Here is an 18,060-nt window from a genome sequence, read left to right on the forward strand (position 1 = left end):
CCGAACCTCTACCATTGCAACGCTTGGTTGATGTCTTGTTGGAGTTTGAGAGTAGGCAGATCTGTGTGGTTCAAGAGGCATCATTACATGCACACTTGGTGGAGGCCACCCCGTCACCAATGGTGGTTGATTTCACGCGCGACGGTCGTCCGCCTGCTAGTCGTGAGAGAGGCTTTAGATCTTGAGTTTAGTGCCAAATATATGGCCGGTTTAGACACTTGACTCAATGGTGTTACTACCGTTTCAACTGTGATTATGGTGGTCTGGCGTTGGGGGCGAGAGCTTCGTCTTCGTCTGGTTTTGTTGACCATGGTTTAGGTGCGCCGGAGGTGTATGGCTCTGGTACACCATATGCTGCTATGTCTGCTCCGATGACGATTCTCGGTGCTGGTCTTCTGTTGATAGCGCATCAGTCGAACTTTCCCAATGGATGGTGGTGTGGTTCTTTCTTTACTGCGGCTCACTCTTTTTTGTAAACTAGGGTTCCTTAACCTTTTGCGCCTTACGAAGATGGAGCTTGTTATGCACTTGGGATTTCTGTTGGGCCTGGCGCTAGACCATATGAAACTTCAGCTGGCCATGGCGCTAGACCGTATAGGCCATCAGGGTGGCTTTGTCCTTCTTTTGGTCCTTATCATCAGGTTGGACCAAATTCAGTAGGCCATCAATTTGGCCCAACTTCAGTAGGCCCTGGGAGCTATTTCAATAATGTTGGACCGTCCAATAGGTTCGCCCCACATCAGTCAGTTTTGAACTGTTTTCAATTTGCGGGGACTATTGGTCATGGTCCAGATATTTTACTTGTCGGTGGTGATGAGTCTAGGCCGGATTATGGGTCATGCATTCCATGAAGGACAAAACCACGTGCTCGTATTTTTCCTGCTTCGGTGCCGCCGTGTGTTGGGTTGCCCAATGTTCCCGACTTTTACACGTCTAATGTCTCGAATTCCAATGGATCCAATGTTAATGCAACTAATTTTGGGTCTAATTTTGATGATGATTCCTATATTCTTATACCTGTAGGGATGTCATCTTGGTATCCAGATTCAGGGGCTACGCATCACGTCTGTCGAGAGGCCTCTACTTTGAATGAATCAACATCGTACTCAGGTATATCTCCTCTTCTCATGGGTAATAGGACTCTCACCAAAATTTTGAGTATTGGTAATTCTATTTTGCCCACGAAGAACAAATTATCACTTGTCTAATGTTCTATGTGTGCCGACTATACGGAAGAATCTTCTGTATATTTCCTAGTTTGCTACTAAAAATAATATATTTTTTGAATTTCATCCGTCTTACTGTGTTATTAAGAACATCAAGACTCAGGAAATTTTACTACGGGGCCACATTCGTAATGGTCTCTACCAATTCTCCCCGATTACTTCTGTTTACACTGCAATGGCTTCTCCTGCCTCAGATACTGAGCTTTTGTGATAGCCCGAAATAGGGCCTAATTGGAATAGTGGTTTCGTAACCACAAATACGAAGTGAAATATTTTAATTTTATAAATTTTTATTAGTTACTGATTGATTGAAATATTGTGTGAAAATATGGATAGGAAATTTTAATGATTTAGTGCCTAATTGAATTTTTAGGACTAAATTGAGAAAAATGCAAAGTGTGTCTAATTAGTGATTAAATGACTTAATTGAATTATTGCATGAAATTGGAAGTATTTATGTGGCAATTAGACCATAAATTAGTGATATGGACACAAAAGGGTAATTCTAGAAAAATATCTAAGTAATGGGTCAAGGGCATTTTTGTCAAAAGTGAATAAAAGACAAAATAAAGTGAAAATAAGTGTCCATCTTCTTCAAAATCAGACGTTTGCTGCCAAAAAATTTCATGTCACCATAGCTAGGGTTCTTGAACTTCCTAAGCTCAATTGTAAGTGATTTCTTGCTTATTGAAGCTTGAATTTCATGTTTCTACTATTTAATTTAAATGAAATTAAAGTTTAAAAATTGACCCATTCATGATATAATTGTAAATTGATTAGTGATGTTAGATAATTAATGTTTGAAGTGTTAATTACAAGTTTTACTAGATGAATTTTGATGAAAATGTTGAAAAAGGGCTAAATTGTGAAAGATGGTAAAGTGTGCATAAAGTTGTGATTTTGTGAAATTGAGGGCTGTTATGAGCATGAAATATGATTTAGTGAAGTTTGAAATTTAAAAATTTAGTGAATTTTATTTTTACAAGCTTTGAGACAAAAGTGGAATTTTTGAAAAGTTATGGGGGAAAATGTAAATTTGCCAAAATATTGTGTATGAATTGTATTTGAATGGAATATTCATAAAATGTATTAAATTGTGTTAATATAGATCAAGAAAGAAGAAATAGTGGAAGTGATCGGGGAAAAGAGAAAGTTATCGACTAAATTACAAAATAGTCGTTTTGCATCCGAGGTAAGTTATGTGTAAATAATAGTAATATATTTTATAAATTGTGAATTTTATTTGATATGTGAATCAATATTGAATGTGGAAGGAAAATTGTTCATGAATTATTCAAGTGATAAAGTGTTTAAAATAGAGTGTTAAGTGTAAATTCCCGGTTGAACTTCGGAATAGAAGTGGATAGAAGTGACATGTCACTAGAGACCAGTGTTACAGTGTTACAGTGAGTCCCGGGTGCTGGGTGATCTAGCATGTGTTGCAGACACCTGACAGCTTGTGTGAGCAGACCAGTGGACATTTCTAGTGTTATTGATCAGTGGTAGCTTCGGCTACGTTTCAGTGGTAGCTTCGGCTACATAACAGTGGTAGCTTCGGCTACATTTCAGTGGTAGCTTCGGCTACATTTCAGTGTGGCACTATTGTGCTAAATCTCTACGTATCTGTGTATATTCCGAGTGTTCAACGGGATTAATAATGAGTTAAAATGAATATGAAATGAAGTGTGTATGCAGGTACAAATGAAAGAATGAGCATATGTGATAAATGTCAAGTGTGAAAATGTATATGCAAGTGAATTGGTAAGATTGTGCATGTGTAAGTGATTGAAATTGCTAAGAAATGTTTTGATTAGTTATATATTAAAAGTGTTAATTATTAAATGAGTACCTGTTGTTTACATGTAACTTACTAAGCTATTTGTAGCTTACACATTTTCTCATTTCCTTTGTTTTATAGTGATTTGAACTTGATCAAATTGGGGATCGTCAGAGCTCATATCACACTATCATAATCATCTCGGTATTATGTGATTAGCTATTGAAATGGTTAGTAAAGATTATGTTTTGGTATTATGTATGTGTAAATGGTAGCTAATACAAAGAAGCAGTTTCTTTGACAGCAGCAGTGACGTGAATGTGAAAAATCACCATAAATAGTAGAAATGTAATTTGAGAGTGAATTATATATGGAATTAAAACCTATCAAGTCTATTTTTATATGAAAGAAACGGTGTAGTCAAAGGAATTCTGTATTTTGAGATATTTGAATTTTAGTGAGACAGGGTCAGAATGGTTTTTGAAGTCCCCTGTTCTGACTTTGGAAAATCGTTATAAATTGTACAGAAATAATTATGGGTCATAATTTATATGTATAGATTTATTAGTGAGTCTATTTTCAAAAGAAACAAACGATAACCTTATATGAATTCTGTGCAATGAGATAATTTATTTTTAGTGCCAAGAGGTCAGACCTGTCGAGCTGTGAAACAGGGGATACTTTAATGAATAAACTGTACTAATTGGATAAGTAAAAAATTCTAAAAATTTTATGGTTAGTAGGAATATGAGTCTAGTTTCAGGGAAAATTTACGAATTTAAATTTCGAGTCTCGTAACTCAAGTTATAATTAAATTAGTGACAGTCACGCAGGTGGACAGTTTTGTTGTGAACAGTGAATTTAATTTTAAAAGCAAATTTTTATGCTCCGAATTGGTAAGTTAAATTGGATGACATCTCGCATTCGATTCCGGTGACGGTCTCGGGTAAGGAGTGTTACAGCTTCTATCTTCTCCTAACAACTGTAATACTTTTACTTTGTGGCACCGAAGACTTGGTCACCCATCTTCTCCTGTGGTTAAGTCTATTTTAGATAAATGTCAGATTGTATTAAATAACTCTAGTCTTACCAATGTTTGTATTGCCTGCCAGAAAGGGAAATTTCATAAGTTTCCATTCTCTCACTCTACTACTGAATATAATAAACCGTTTGTTTTGGTTGTCTCCGATTTATGGGGACTTGCATCTGTTGATTCTGGTTATCACTGATATTATGTGTCATTTATTAACATGTGCACTCGCTATACTTGGCTCTATATTGTTCAGCGTAAGTCTCAAGTTGTGGATTGCTTTATTCAATTTCAACGATTGGTTAAAAATTAATTTGGGCGAGATATTAAACAGTTTCAGAGTGATTGGGGCGAAGAGTTTCGTGCGTTCAAATCTATCTTGGCAAAACATAGAATCATTCATCGGCTTTTCTGTCCGCATACATCTGAACAGAATGGTGTGACAAAACGTAAACATCGACACATTGTTGATATGGGACTTACCTTGTTAGCTCAGGCAAATCTTCCTATGAGTTTTTGGGGCTATGCATTTTGTTGTGCAGTTCATCTTATTAATCGCCTTCCCACCTCTGTTCTGAAGTGACAGTCTCCTTTTTTAGTTCTTCATGGCAAAGATCCCATGTATAATCATTTACGAGTATTTAAATGTTGTTGCTTTCTATATTTGTGGTCTTTTCAGACTCATAAGCTGAATTTTCGGTATCAATCATGTACCTTTTTGGGGTATAGCTCTCAACATAAGGAGTATCAATGTCTTACTCCAGATGGAATGGTTATTTTATTTCGCCACATTGTGTTTGATGAAAATTGTTTCTTGTTTCCTAAGTCTGTTGCTGACTTCTCCTCTTCAAGTTTATGTGTCTCTACTTATGTACCTATTATTGATAGTCGATCCCCTGAATCTTCACAACTTGAGTCAGCCTCGCCACCTGTTTTGGCTTTGTCTTCAACCCCGTCTATTTCAGTTCCCTCTCCAGTTGACTCAGGATCTTTACCTCCGAGCACCGCTCTTTAGCCATCCTCTATCTTTTCTAATCCTCCACCTGTTCCTTCTTGCTTGAGTAACACACATTCCATGATTACTCATTCGAAAGTTGGAATTTTCAAACCAAAAGCATTCTCTATTAAAGCTTCTACTTATGAATCCCACACAATTGATGAGGCGTTTGCCAGTAAGGATTAGCGTCAGGCCGCTTAAGCTAAATATGATGCTCTTCTTCACAATTCTACTTGGGAGCTCATTTCCTTACCACCTGGTAGGAAGATTATTGGCTGTAAGTGGCTATTTAAGGTTAAAAAAATCTTGATGGGACTGTTACTCGTCGTAAGGCCCAATTAGTAGCAAAAGGCTGTTCTTAGGTTCCCAGATGTGATTTCAAGGAGACATTTAGCCCTGTGGTCAAACCTGCTACTATCCGAATCATATTATTTGTTGCTGTCTCTAAAGGTTGGCAACTTCATCAAGTTAATGTTAATAATGTTTTTTTTAAATGGAGATTTCACTAATGAGGTGTTTATGCAGCAGTTCTAGGATATGTTCAATATGGTCCCCATGGTGAGCACTTTGTGTCTCGTCTGACTGAAGATTTATATGTTCTACGTCAAGCTCAACGTGCCTGGTTCGATAAACTGAAATGCTTCCTTTTCTCTGCTGGGTTTGTCTTATCTAAATATGATGTCTCTTTATTTGTTCGTGTTACATCTGTCTCCACTTTGTATGTCTTGGTTTATGTGGATGATATTATTATTGGAAGTCTGTCAGATAACATTGATGGTTTTGTTCAACAATTATATAGTGAATTTTCGCTTAAAGACATGGGTGATCTCCATTACTTTCTCGGAATTGAAGTTACATGGTCCTCCACTAGATGTCTCTATTTATGTCAACGCAAGTACATTCTAGAAATCCTTGACAAAGTGGCTTAGTTAATGTAAAAATTGTTCACACACCTATGATTAGTTCTTCGGTGTTATCAAAGGATGAAGGAGATTGTCTAAGTAATCCCACTGAATATAGGAGTCTTACCGGTGCTTTACAATATATAGTCTTAACTCGACTTGATATTGCCTACACCGTGAATCGAGTTTGTCAATTCATGCATGCTCCAACTACTATGCATCTGGTTGCATTAAAACAAATTTTACGTTATTTACATGGCACTATTGATTTTGGGCTAGTTTTTCGTCCCTCTAATACACTGTCATTGGTGGGATATGCCAATGTCAACGAGGGGTTAGATTTTGATGATCGTCGGTAACGACAGGGTATTGTGTGTATTTTGGACATATACCAGTCTCGTAGTCATCCAAAAAACAACAAGTAGTGTCTCGATCTACGGCTGAGGCTAAGTACTGGAGTTTGGCTGTCGCTACCAGTGATGTTACTTGGTGAATCTCGTTGTTACAAGAACTACATTTGTGTTCTGTTGATCTACCCACTATTTGGTGTGACAATTTGAGTGCCGTCGCTGTTGCAGCTAATCCTGTTCTTCACTCTAAATTCAAACATGTTGAGCTTGATCTCTTCTTTTTTCGTCAAAAAGTTGCAAATGGATCACCTGTTGTTGGCGAAGTTTCGGCTTGTGATCAGGTGGCTGACATATTCACCAAACCCCTATCTGTTTCGTGCTTTGTGCGTTTTCGCAATTATCTTCAAATTTTACTTGTGGAGAAGTTGGGAGAATGTTAGGAGTATAAGGAAGGCATTAGCCATTTGTTAGCCTATTAGTCTGTTATACTCAAATTGTTATGCAGTTGCTGAATTGTTAGCAGCAATTAACTCATACAACACTTATATAAATAATTGTAATTGTACATAGTAAAAAATAATCAATTCAATTCCTCAGTTCAATTTCTGAATTACTTTTCAGTATTACTAGATATTTTAGCATATCGCAAGTGTAGTCCAATAATCCTTTCCACTATGGATCCATTCATCCCTTGGGGGCAGAGGGGAAGTTTCGTCAATCAGAATCTGTTGACCTATTTAGCCGTCAAGGGGGAGACGGAATGAGTTGGGGAAATGTTTTCACATCAATTAACTAAATATTAGAATATGGGGGTACATATAGTAAATGCCACCTTTCCCTAACAATGCACATTTTATTAAAAGGCAAAATTGTGAGAACAATTTTCATCTCATGGGTGCTGCAAAAGTCCTCGTACAAACAAGAATTGAGATTTAGTGACCAACTCTCATTCTTTAAAACTAGACTCATTGTTTGTAAAAATCCATTTTGAGCTTAATATTTTTATTTTAATCTTTTCAAATAATGAACTAACCTTCAAATTAGGGAAATAATACTACCTTAAGATAAGTTTATTCTCTCTGGTATTTCCTATTTAGAACATGGTTGAAGTTTGTGATTGTTTCTCTTAACAATATCATCTCTAAAGTTATATTTAAGAATATAATATACTTTATCATTGCACCTAACGTTTGATTGAATATTTAATAACTCTGGATATCGTAATCTAACTCGGATGAGAATTCATTAGTAATATTTGGATAGCAAAGAAAGTCAAAAATAAGAAGAATTAAGCACACTACACCCCATTTGTAATACTATTAATATTCAATACTAAAACTTTTTATTTTATTCATGCAACGCAGGAGCAAAGTCTGAACAAAAAATCGAATAAATCTAACTATTCATGTAAATTAAATAAATTGAATCAACCTAGGGAGAAAAACCGAATAAACCGAAGCAAAAATTTAGTATATTGAACAAAATAAACTAATTAAATTGAACATGAAAACTGATTAAATCGAAAAAATTTGGCTTTTTTGGTTGAGTTCACTTTAGTTTAGAATTTTTTTGCACACCCTTGTTGGAAGGGGCCCCGACCCCCTAAAAATAAAAAATTTCATTTTTACCCTTTAATTTTTAAAAGATTTTAATTTAGTGAAAGGTAAAATTATATTTTGGCCCCTTCAAAATGATAAATTTTTAATTTAATCCTTTAAAAATTATAAATATATAAATTATTAAAATTGTGAAATTACATTTTAGTTCTCACGAGAATATACAATTTAATTCCAGTTTCCAAGAAAAATATTTGAGCTTTAGTCATGTTTTATGGCGGAAAACTATGAAATTTTCTTAATTGCACCTGCGCGCAATACTTAAGACATGTAGAAAACAAAGTATTTAACATGAGTTTCTTTATTGCATATTCTCTTGTTTGTTTCTTTTATGTCCATCTTCTTCTGATCAAGAGAAAAGAAATACTTTCTCTTCTTTTCCTTCATCTGAAATTCCTTCATTTTTCTTTTCCTTTCGTAAGACATCCTTTGATAAAAGAATTAACTCTTCTTCACACCTCTCGATTAGAGTATCTTCAACATTATCTTTCAGATACTGAAGGAAACGAGGGCCGAACTTTTAGTGATCAACAATTTTTTTTATTAGAAAAAAAAAAACATTGGGCCACAGATACCCTTTGTTGAACAGATTCTTGCGGGATAATAAAGTAGAAATTTGTCTGTAAATTGAAAAAGTCGAAAGATATCATAAAAGAAATGACAAAGAAGAAAACAGAAAAACATGCAAAGAGGATAAACACTCTCAATATGTTCTCCTTAATTTTTACTTATTAGGAAATTTTGCCATTGTCTTCTGCAGCTACGTAATTTCTGATCTTTATGATTGCCTGTTCTTCGGGTCTTATTTATAGGTTAACCTAGTTTATTAATATTTTAAATATTATACTCTCATATTTAAGTTCCATTTTAGAAAAATAAAAAAAGGCATGACTTACCTATGCCTCTTTTTTTCTTTTCTTTAACCATGCTCTGTATTTTGTGGAATACAAATAGAATGTTGGATGTATAAATCTGCTATACAGTGTATGTAGTACCCTAGTACAGCATCTTTAGTTATCAAAGGAATAAAGTAGAAAATAATCTTTAACAATGCCTTTTTTTTTCTCTCTCTCTCTCTCTAACATTAAATAATATCCATTCCTTTGCAAATATTGTTTTCCTTTAATCTTTAAGGAGCAAAGTTTATGAATGTTCTCTTTAGTATTTACTCCTACTGTGTATATTCTCTTCTTCTTTTTTTATATCCTCTACCCTATCTGAATAAGGAAAATTAAAGGAACTACTTTCTCTTCTTTTCCTTGTTCCTCCATTTTTTTTTCTTTTCTGATATTCTGGCCTTTGGAATGCATTCAAAGATGGAAAAGCATCGATTCTATTGCCTCCCATGTATATTAGGTGGATATCTTTCTAATAATGTTCACAGTTTCTTTAATTAAGATCATAAATTTTATACATGTTCCCTTTGGTCCACCATTGCCCTTTGTTGAATGTTCTTTAATAAGAGATAAAGCAGTATATATATATTAATTGCTCAAGTATTGACATATTTTATTTTCGAAAACAGTGATGAAACATACTATTAACTTTTGGAGGTATAATTAAAATTTTTAAAAATTCTAATGGTTTAATGAGAATTTCCCCAAAAAGTTCAAGAGTTCGATTTTTTTTTTAATTTTAATAACATTAATAAAAAAATTCAAAAATTTTAAGAGATTAAATAAAACTTATCACAAAAATATCACCAAATTGTTTTAACAGTAAGAAAGGAAAAAGAAATTAAATATTAAATATATTGATGCATCATTTTCATGAAAAAGATTTAGTATGAAAAGGTAGAAGAATTAATTAAAGGAACTCATGTGGGTATATCCAGAAATATCCCACCATGGAATTTATTTTGTTTGATCAAAAGCTTGGTTCATTTCTTACATGATATTCTGGATTATGTCAAGCATTGCATATTCTCGTCATTCACCAACACTACTTTCTTTTTTTCTTTAGTTTTTTTCTATTTTTTATTTTACCTTTGTTTTGTCACGTCTGCAACTAGGAAGGAGAGAATTGTTGGGATTAGTTGATGAAGAGGAATCATTTCCAACTCATATGAATATATATATATATCTTTATCAATCTAAGAGAAAGAAGAAATGAATGCTCTCTTTTTATATCAGAAATTTATGTTGCTGCCCTGTGGTCCACTTATATCACCCTTTATTCTCCTTGTTGGACTTTCTATTTGTTGATATTTATTATATATTTTGTGTAGAATTTCTCAAATGCTTGCATCCTCTCGGTAAATAACATGCTCCTCGCCACATTTCTTGCTCTAAAACCCTCCCATAAAAAAAAAATCCCAAAGACTTGAATTTCAATCTCCTGCTTGCTATTCTCTCAATTAAAAGTTTTTATTTATTTCTTGATATATAAATTGTTTTGAATTTTAATTTAATTAATCAGTATTCCTTAAGCTTTTATCCTCAAGTGCTAGCTATTTTCACTTGATCGTTAATGTCGATTAGGGTCTCTGTGTATGAGGCCTCTGTTTATTTTGCTTTCTAATTTTTAACTTTGAGTTTTTGATTGCTTTCTTGGATTGTATCTTTCAAGTTCTAATTTCAGTAAAGTAATTGACTTTTCATAAAAAAAATTAATCACTTCTTTTTTTTATGGCCTGGATCACAAGTACAAGCAATGGCGAATCTAGAGGGGTTGGCAGTAGCCTCTCCCTTTTATTTTTTAAAAAATTTAAATTAGTAAAGTTAAAATTACACTTTGACTTCTTTTAAAAATGATAAAATTTTAATTCAATCTTTTAAAAATTGTTAGTAAAAATTAAAATTTAATTCCGTCACTCTAAAAAAATTTTCTGACTTCACCCGTAAGAGGGTGGGTCTTATAAATATATATGACAATGGTTGGTGAGAGTGTTAGAATTATTTGATAAAAAACTATAATTGCTCTGGACGTAGTAGAGGAAGGCTCAAACCCAATAAATCCATATCCAGTCCTTCAGTTATGGTCCTACTGGACTGGTTAATTTCCAACATCTGTCACTAGCTTGGAAATGAAACAACAACAATGACCCATTAAGTTGTAGAAAGCCCAACAAACTTCGCACCTAAACCCCCAATTTCTTTAATCTTTCCGTTTGCTCAACCCATTTAATTTTTGCTAAACCTTGGTTTTCTTTTACAAAACAGGTTGTAATGATAAAATATAGTACTTCACCGGTTGTATAAATTTAATTTGTTACAAGGTTTAAATATTTGGAAGAAATTTTACAAATTAAAAAATAATTATATAAAAAAATTCAATATGAATATTGTTATATTTGTAAAAATTTATAAATAGTTTTAATAAAACAAATTTTAAAAATATTTGTTATAATTAAATAAAAATAAATTTTAAAACTTAAGTTTTTATCTTTTAATAGGACCATGTATATTAAATCAAATAAAATTAAAATGAAGTTAGAAAAAGGAATTTGATCTATTAAAATTCCCTATTGAAATTGCACAGGAATTTTTAAATTCTCTAAAATATTTACCTAAACAATTTTATTTTTAGAAAACTCAAATTCCTCTTATGACTTTCTCATCGAAACAGATCGTTTAAGTTTTTAATTAAAATGGATAAATTATATCATCAGTCATTAAATTATGAGTAAATTTTTGTTTTAATTATTAAATTATTTAAAAGTTTTCGTTTAAGTCGTTGACTTATTAAAATTAGTGCTATATGATTTTCTCTTTTCACACTTCTTGCACCAATCGAAAGCTCTCTTTTCCCTTCTCTTCTCCAGATCAGTGTTTTTTTTTATAAAACAACTTTGGACATTACAAATTTGTAAATTAAAATTCAAATAACTTTTTTCTCCAATTTTTGACACTAACTATCAGGTCAACTTGGATCTAAAGTATGTTCTTTTACTTGTCAATAAGTATCGATCTATCATACTGATAATTAAATCGTCGATTGGAGCTCGCTGACAAAACTTTAAAAAAAACTTAATAATCTAACAACTTAATTAAAAAAATTTTAATATTTCAACAAGTTATAAAATTTTTTGAATAATCCATTAACTAAATTGTGCATTTTTTTATCAAGCGGTGAAAACAAAAAGTTACCTATAATTTGATCAGCAATTTTAGCTAAAAATTATTATTAGAAAAAGCTAAGCGAATTGAATTGAAAGACCAAAATAACCCTTAGAAACTTTTATCCTCAAAAATCATACCGGTGGCAATGCTTTCATCACCAAACATAAAAAGAAAATGGTTACTCCCCATTATTTGTTGCTTCACAGCAAGCATCCATCACCATTTCCTCCGCTCACCCTTTCCAAAGCCAAATATTACCTTATCTCTCAATTGACTGAACTTAACAATCAACATGGAGGGAATCTCAACGTTAATTTTAATCCCAAGAAAAAAGTAAACTCACCATCGTCTGTTCATGCAGTGGAGAAAGATAGAGAGCAGTATGAAGTAGACCCAGAGAAGGCCAAAGAAGCCCTCCAAAAGCTTGACCAGCAGCTGCAAACTCTCTCTAATAAACCAGTCAGCACTCCTAAGATCAGAGGTAACTAATATTTCCCTCTCTTTTTATCTTTATAATCTTCAACACTCTGTTGTCCTATTGCTTCTATTTTGGCAAAATTAAGGAGATTTCTGTTTGTTCCCCCCTTAAATTTTTAATTAAAATCATGGATGCAGTTTGGGCTTTAGAGTAAATATTCTTTTACCAAATGTTTCTGTCCTGGAACAAGTCATTTCTCCCAAAGAAATCAAGAGAATAGTTTGATTAGTAGAGTTCAGCAGGAAATAAGTGGTGGCATCCACTTGAGTTTTGTTCAATTTATTCATTCAACCTCTCTTAGCGATGATATAATAAGAAGGCATCTAGCTGCATCTGGTCTCTTCAGTTAAAAAGGCATCCGCCTGGGTTTAGTCCAATTTATTTGACTGAACAGTAGCTGTACTTATCTATCCGAGCCTGCCAAAGCATATATACAAAGGCATTCCATGTAGCCCTCTATTCTTATTGCAAATGGCCAATTTAATTTCTTTAAACTGTCTTGATCCTACCCATATTCTAGTAGGATTTGTCAGCAAGAAAAATCTCATTTAAAATGATTGCACTATTAGGACATAAACCCGTTTCTTCTTGTTAAATAGCGCACTTCGGGTGAGTGACACAGGTAGAATCAAGTTATTCTAAATTTAACATATACATGAAGGTTCATACATTTATACCCATGTTCGAATTTACTAGCTTGTTAACCAAGGCTGTTGAGGAAGTGTAGTGACATGTTTCCTTTTAACTGATTTGCAGCTTCAGATGTAAAGCTTACAAGGGACGAAATGGTAGAAGATAGCCCAGAAATTTCAGGGTCTTTCCTAACATCTTTAACTACTGCTCTTCTTATTTTCACAATCTTCTACAATGTGTTGTTTTATTTTGTGATAAAGCCATCCATAGATGGACCAGACTCACCTCCTCCCCAACCTACCACCAGCTTCACTGAGCCAAGAGTTTTGCAGTAGTTCTCCACTCCTTCCACCATTAACACCACCACTTCTGTCTAAGTTAATGTTGGTTAGAGTTTTAAGAGCAATTTTTCTTATACATGTAATTGGAACATGAAGCATGTTTTCGCCCATATCTCTTGAAACACAGAAATGCAAAGCAAAAGAAATATGTGAAACTTTGAATCCTCCAAGTTTCCTTTATATTTCAAACGTACATCGTGAGATGCATGAAAGGAAAACTAAAATGCCATTGTACGAACCTTTATTATTATTGTTTAAAAATTACAAGTAAACTGAAAATTACTCAATTGGTTATTATTAAATTCATCTCTACTTCATGTGGTGACAAATGACTTGAGATGCTTAATTCCTTGCTTCAAAGGATACTTTTTTTCATATCCTTAGATTAAAAAAAAAACCATATTTTTCTTTTAATAAAGTACTGTGACTCAATGTCATGTCGTAAAAAAATAATCAATATAAAAAAATAAATCTTAAATAGTTACGATAGAGATTAGTCCTTTTCACTGTAACAACACGTGGTAATAATTTTTTTATTAATTGCATGAAGCTTATTATAAGAGAAACCATGAATGGGATCGGCCTAGAACTAGAAGGTGAGGCCCATTGCAGTGGCAATGGCTACGAGGTTCCTTCCTTCCTTGTTAAATATAGCAAACGCAAAGACAGCAATTGAAAACGCAACTGTCAGTGACAAAGGAAGAATTAACGATCTGCAATTCCCACCCACAAAACAGACAACAATTCCCCCTTCCCCAAAAATAAACAATAAAAATTATGAGCACCGGCGAAGGAAAAACCGTCTGCGTAACTGGAGCCTCAGGTTACATCGCTTCATGCCTTGTTAAGCACCTTCTCCTTCGTGGTTACACTGTCAAAGCCTCTGTTCGTGACCCAAGTCTGTTCTTTTTCTTTTCATGATCTCGCATCTTCATCCTTTGTTCATCTTCTTTCTCGGATTTCACTCGCTTTGTTTCATTTCATTTTGTTTTATTTCTGATTTTTTTCATGTTAATTCTAGTATGCTTGTGATTTGCACTCGTGCATGCAAAACAAGAAACTGCCATATCTCTGACATTGTAACATTCTTATGTGCTCTGATTGAATATTTTAATGAGGATAAGATTTTTTTGTTATGTTAGTTCTCTTTTTTTTTTGGCAACCCACCCTTTTCCAATATTCTCTCCTACCAACCATGCATAGTAAAAGAAATTATATACGAGCATCTGCTGTTTATAGGGACACAACTTCTTGTTTCTATCATATTGTATTGTTTGTTTAGATGCATAATCTTTTGCATTAACTCTTTGTTGTTCTTATAAGTGTTACCTTGACGTTTCCTAAATTATTTCAATCATAGTAATTAGTTATTATTCATGAATAGGTGATCCAAGAAAGACACAACACTTACTTGCACTTGAGGGTGCTGAGGAAAGGCTCAAGTTGTTTAAAGCAAACTTATTGGAAGAAGGTTCCTTTGATTCTGGTGTTGAAGGTTGTGATGGTGTTTTTCACACAGCATCTCCCTTTTATCATGATGTCACTGACCCACAGGTTGATGTTGAATTCTTTACCTATATGATCAACCCTTTAGTTTCCACTGTATGCAATATATTATTTTCTAATACAACAGGATGAAAGTTGCCTATTTTGTCAAGCATTGTTTCATTGATAAAATCTAATTACTTTCTTAAGGCTCTCTGTTTTTGGTAAATGAACTCCATTGTAGCAGTTGCCTTCTTTGTTTTTTGAAAATTTCATTTCCTCCTTTCAAAAAAAAAATCACTTCCTTTCTTTTTGGATCATTTAAAATGTTCTTGCATGGTTTTGATTTCTTTTTGGATCATTTAAAATGTTCTTGCATGGTTTTGATGATGACAACAAGTCATCAGTTTTGATCGCAGAGTCTATTATTGAAGAGGTTTTTGTAGGTTAAGTAGCAAAATAATTTCTGTTGGAAGAGCATTTCACAATTAAATTTCTTATAACATTATCCATTAGTGGCCAGGATCTTAATCATATGAAAACTAAGTGGTGCTTTGTTTTCAAAAATAATGGGGAAGAATTTGAACCATTTGGCTTTTGCATTACTTACAAGTAAAGAAGTAGGCTGATATTTACTCTGTGACTTGCAGTATGCTATTGGAGGGAAACATTCCCCATAATTTAAAGGTTTAAGAGGATTTGCTATGAGACTTATGACATACACACTAGATGATCATGGTGGTCAGTGATGAGTGGTGACCTCTTTCAAGTTTTTAAGTTTGTATATAGTATTTTAAGAGTATAGTAACTTATTTTTGAGAGCACTAGTCCACCCAACCTTTTTTTTTCTTGGCTGTGCTATAACTTCTCTCTCATTGGTTAGTAAATTTTTAGCTCTTCATTGCCCTTCTCAGGCAGAATTACTTGATCCTGCTGTGAAGGGAACACTGAATGTTCTGAACTCATGTGCTAATACACCTGCTGTCAAACGAGTTGTCTTGACGTCTTCTATAGCTGCAGTCACATACAATGGGAAACCTCGAACTCCAGATGTTGTGGTTGATGAAAGTTGGTTTACCGATCCTGAGTACTGTAAGAATTTGAAGGTGAGTATATATACTATACGTCTGGTAGTATATTGAGATTTGTGTTGTGTTTTATATGGAACTTCAACCTATTACACTGAAATTACTAAGGAAAAATTAAAATTAAAAATAAGAAAAAGAAAAGGATTTATATTGGAAACACATTGCAAGCTAAGTAATAGGCTACTTCTATCTTAGGATCTAAAATTTGACTTGTAGATTGGCTGAATAACTGGTGTAAACTGTGAGTCTTTTTTAATTGTAACAAGCTAATCCGTGACTATCTTGTCCTTTTAGTATGTTGAGGATACTGATCACACTTTTCAGAACAAATTCTGCATGGTTGCATGAACTGGCTAGTTGTTGGCTTGTTGCTGAAATCATTACTCTGCATTCAATTTCCTTGTTTGCACACTACACGATTTGTCATGCTACAACCTAATATTTTAATATATATCGCTCAAGGTTTTTTCTTTTTCAATTTTATAAGAGGATATTATTGCTGAATGTCATCTTTTAAGTTAATCAATGTTTATCTAATATTTTTCTTTGTTCAGCTCTGGTATGTAGTCTCAAAAACCATTGCTGAAGATTCTGCCTGGAAATTTGCAAAAGAGAAGGGTCTTGACATGGTTGTCGTAAACCCAGCGATGGTGATCGGTCCTCTTTTACAGCCAACACTTAACACAAGTGCTGCAGCAGTTTTAAGCTTAATTAAAGGTAATTTTTGCCACTCTACTATTTACCTTCACAGCTTTTTGCATTACATTTAATTTGGTGATATATATTCTTAATGGTTGAGAATTTTATTTTTTTTAAATACCATCATTCTTCAAGGGCCTTTACACTTACACTTAACCTTGTACGTCTCTTATAGGTATTAGTAATACCTTCCAATATATAAATGTCTATCGATTTCTATTAACTCGATTAAAAGGCCTTGTAATTAATTCTTCAAGCGTAAAATTTGTGTATAAGTACTGCTTAATAAAAAATGGCAAGATCTTACATCCCGTAAGTCCGGTTATTATAACCATGTTAGGTTATAATTCTTTAAGAAAATTGTAGCTTGTTGACATAACAGCGGCTCTTGCATTGCATGCCTTCTAAGAAGAAAGTAGGAACAGATGGTGAGAAGAGGGGAAGTCCGTGGTTTGCAAAGTGGATAAGCAATGCAGTAGTTTTAGGAATTTCTTTCGTCAAACTTGGTTATTAATCTCATGTTGATCCTGTGTTGTTTGGGCAGGAGCACAAACATTTCCAAATGCAACATTCGGTTGGGTTAATGTAAAAGACGTTGCAAATGCACACATCCAGGCATTTGAGATTCCATCAGCTAGTGGAAGGTACTGTTTAGTGGAGAGAGTTGCACATTGCTCGGAAGTTGTGAAGATGTTAAGTGAGCTCTATCCTTCTTTCCAGCTTCCAGAAAAGTGAGTTCTTTGACTCACCACCATGTGCTTCTCTAGTCTATCTATATACAGCACTTCCCTTGGTTTTCAAGCCAAAAGTTTTTATTCTAAACTCTTTTTCCAGTATTTTAAATTATAATCAAATCTTCCACTCTATGAAGAATATATATTATAGGTTATCATTAAATTCTCAATGGATTGGGATTATATTATAATACTGAAGCAGAGTGCGGTTTTGATAAAATAATGGCAGATGTGCAGATGACAAGCCTTATGTGCCTACATATCAGGTGTCAAAGGAAAAAGCAAAAACATTGGGTATAGAGTTCACTCCTTTGGATGTGAGTCTCAAGGAAACAGTAGAAAGCTTGAAGGAAAAGGGATTTGTCAGTTTTGAGTCTTAGGCCTGCATCCCCTCCCTCCGTAACAAATAAATTGGTGAATAAATTTTCATTTGTTTATAATTTCTTCTCACTTTTCTTGAGAATGGGATATATATAATTTATTGGCCCTCTTGCAGTTGGCTTCTGGTTATAATTGTTTCAGACATTGGATTAGGAAAAACTGATGATGAATTTAATAGTGAAAACTGTGTTTGACTTAATTTCTAATTTTAATATCAGCTGCTGTAATTATTTTATGAAGTAATCACTCTCGAATGGCCTCT

General features: G+C 33.7%; 2 protein-coding genes across 2 annotated transcripts; both read left to right on the forward strand.

Annotated features, from left to right (window-relative positions):
• The first annotated feature begins 12,093 nt into the window (after positions 1–12,093).
• Positions 12,094–13,573, forward strand: LOC107906696 (uncharacterized). The gene is made up of 2 exons (XM_016833769.2): positions 12,094–12,440; positions 13,194–13,573. The coding sequence occupies exons 1-2, from the start codon at positions 12,134–12,136 to the stop codon at positions 13,403–13,405; spliced, it is 519 nt and encodes a 172-aa protein (XP_016689258.1). The 5' UTR covers positions 12,094–12,133; the 3' UTR covers positions 13,406–13,573.
• A 420-nt stretch (positions 13,574–13,993) lies between these two features.
• LOC107906697 (phenylacetaldehyde reductase) lies at positions 13,994–17,997 on the forward strand. The gene is made up of 6 exons (XM_016833770.2): positions 13,994–14,309; positions 14,796–14,965; positions 15,811–16,002; positions 16,539–16,701; positions 17,228–17,414; positions 17,647–17,997. Exons 1-6 carry the CDS (start codon positions 14,189–14,191, stop codon positions 17,795–17,797), a joined length of 984 nt encoding a protein of 327 aa, XP_016689259.1. The 5' UTR covers positions 13,994–14,188; the 3' UTR covers positions 17,798–17,997.
• The last annotated feature ends 63 nt before the right edge of the window (positions 17,998–18,060 follow it).

Source organism: Gossypium hirsutum, chromosome D05 (genome assembly GCF_007990345.1).
Source record: "Gossypium hirsutum isolate 1008001.06 chromosome D05, Gossypium_hirsutum_v2.1, whole genome shotgun sequence".
Classification (NCBI taxonomy): Eukaryota; Viridiplantae; Streptophyta; class Magnoliopsida; order Malvales; family Malvaceae; genus Gossypium; species Gossypium hirsutum.

What these genes read in the sequence shown, in the direction of transcription:
- LOC107906697 (XM_016833770.2), top strand. Translation starts at nt 14,189, where the DNA reads ATGAGCACCGGCGAAGGAAAAACCGTCTGCGTAACTGGAGCCTCAGGT. An exon ending in AGTACTGTAAGAATTTGAAG is followed by an intron (nt 16,003 to 16,538) that starts GTGAGTATATAT and finishes TTCTTTGTTCAG; the next exon opens with CTCTGGTATGTAGTCTCAAA. An exon ending in TCTTTCCAGCTTCCAGAAAA is followed by an intron (nt 17,415 to 17,646) that starts GTGAGTTCTTTG and finishes AAATAATGGCAG; the next exon opens with ATGTGCAGATGACAAGCCTT.
- LOC107906696 (XM_016833769.2), top strand. Translation starts at nt 12,134, where the DNA reads ATGGTTACTCCCCATTATTTGTTGCTTCACAGCAAGCATCCATCACCA. An exon ending in CAGCACTCCTAAGATCAGAG is followed by an intron (nt 12,441 to 13,193) that starts GTAACTAATATT and finishes ACTGATTTGCAG; the next exon opens with CTTCAGATGTAAAGCTTACA.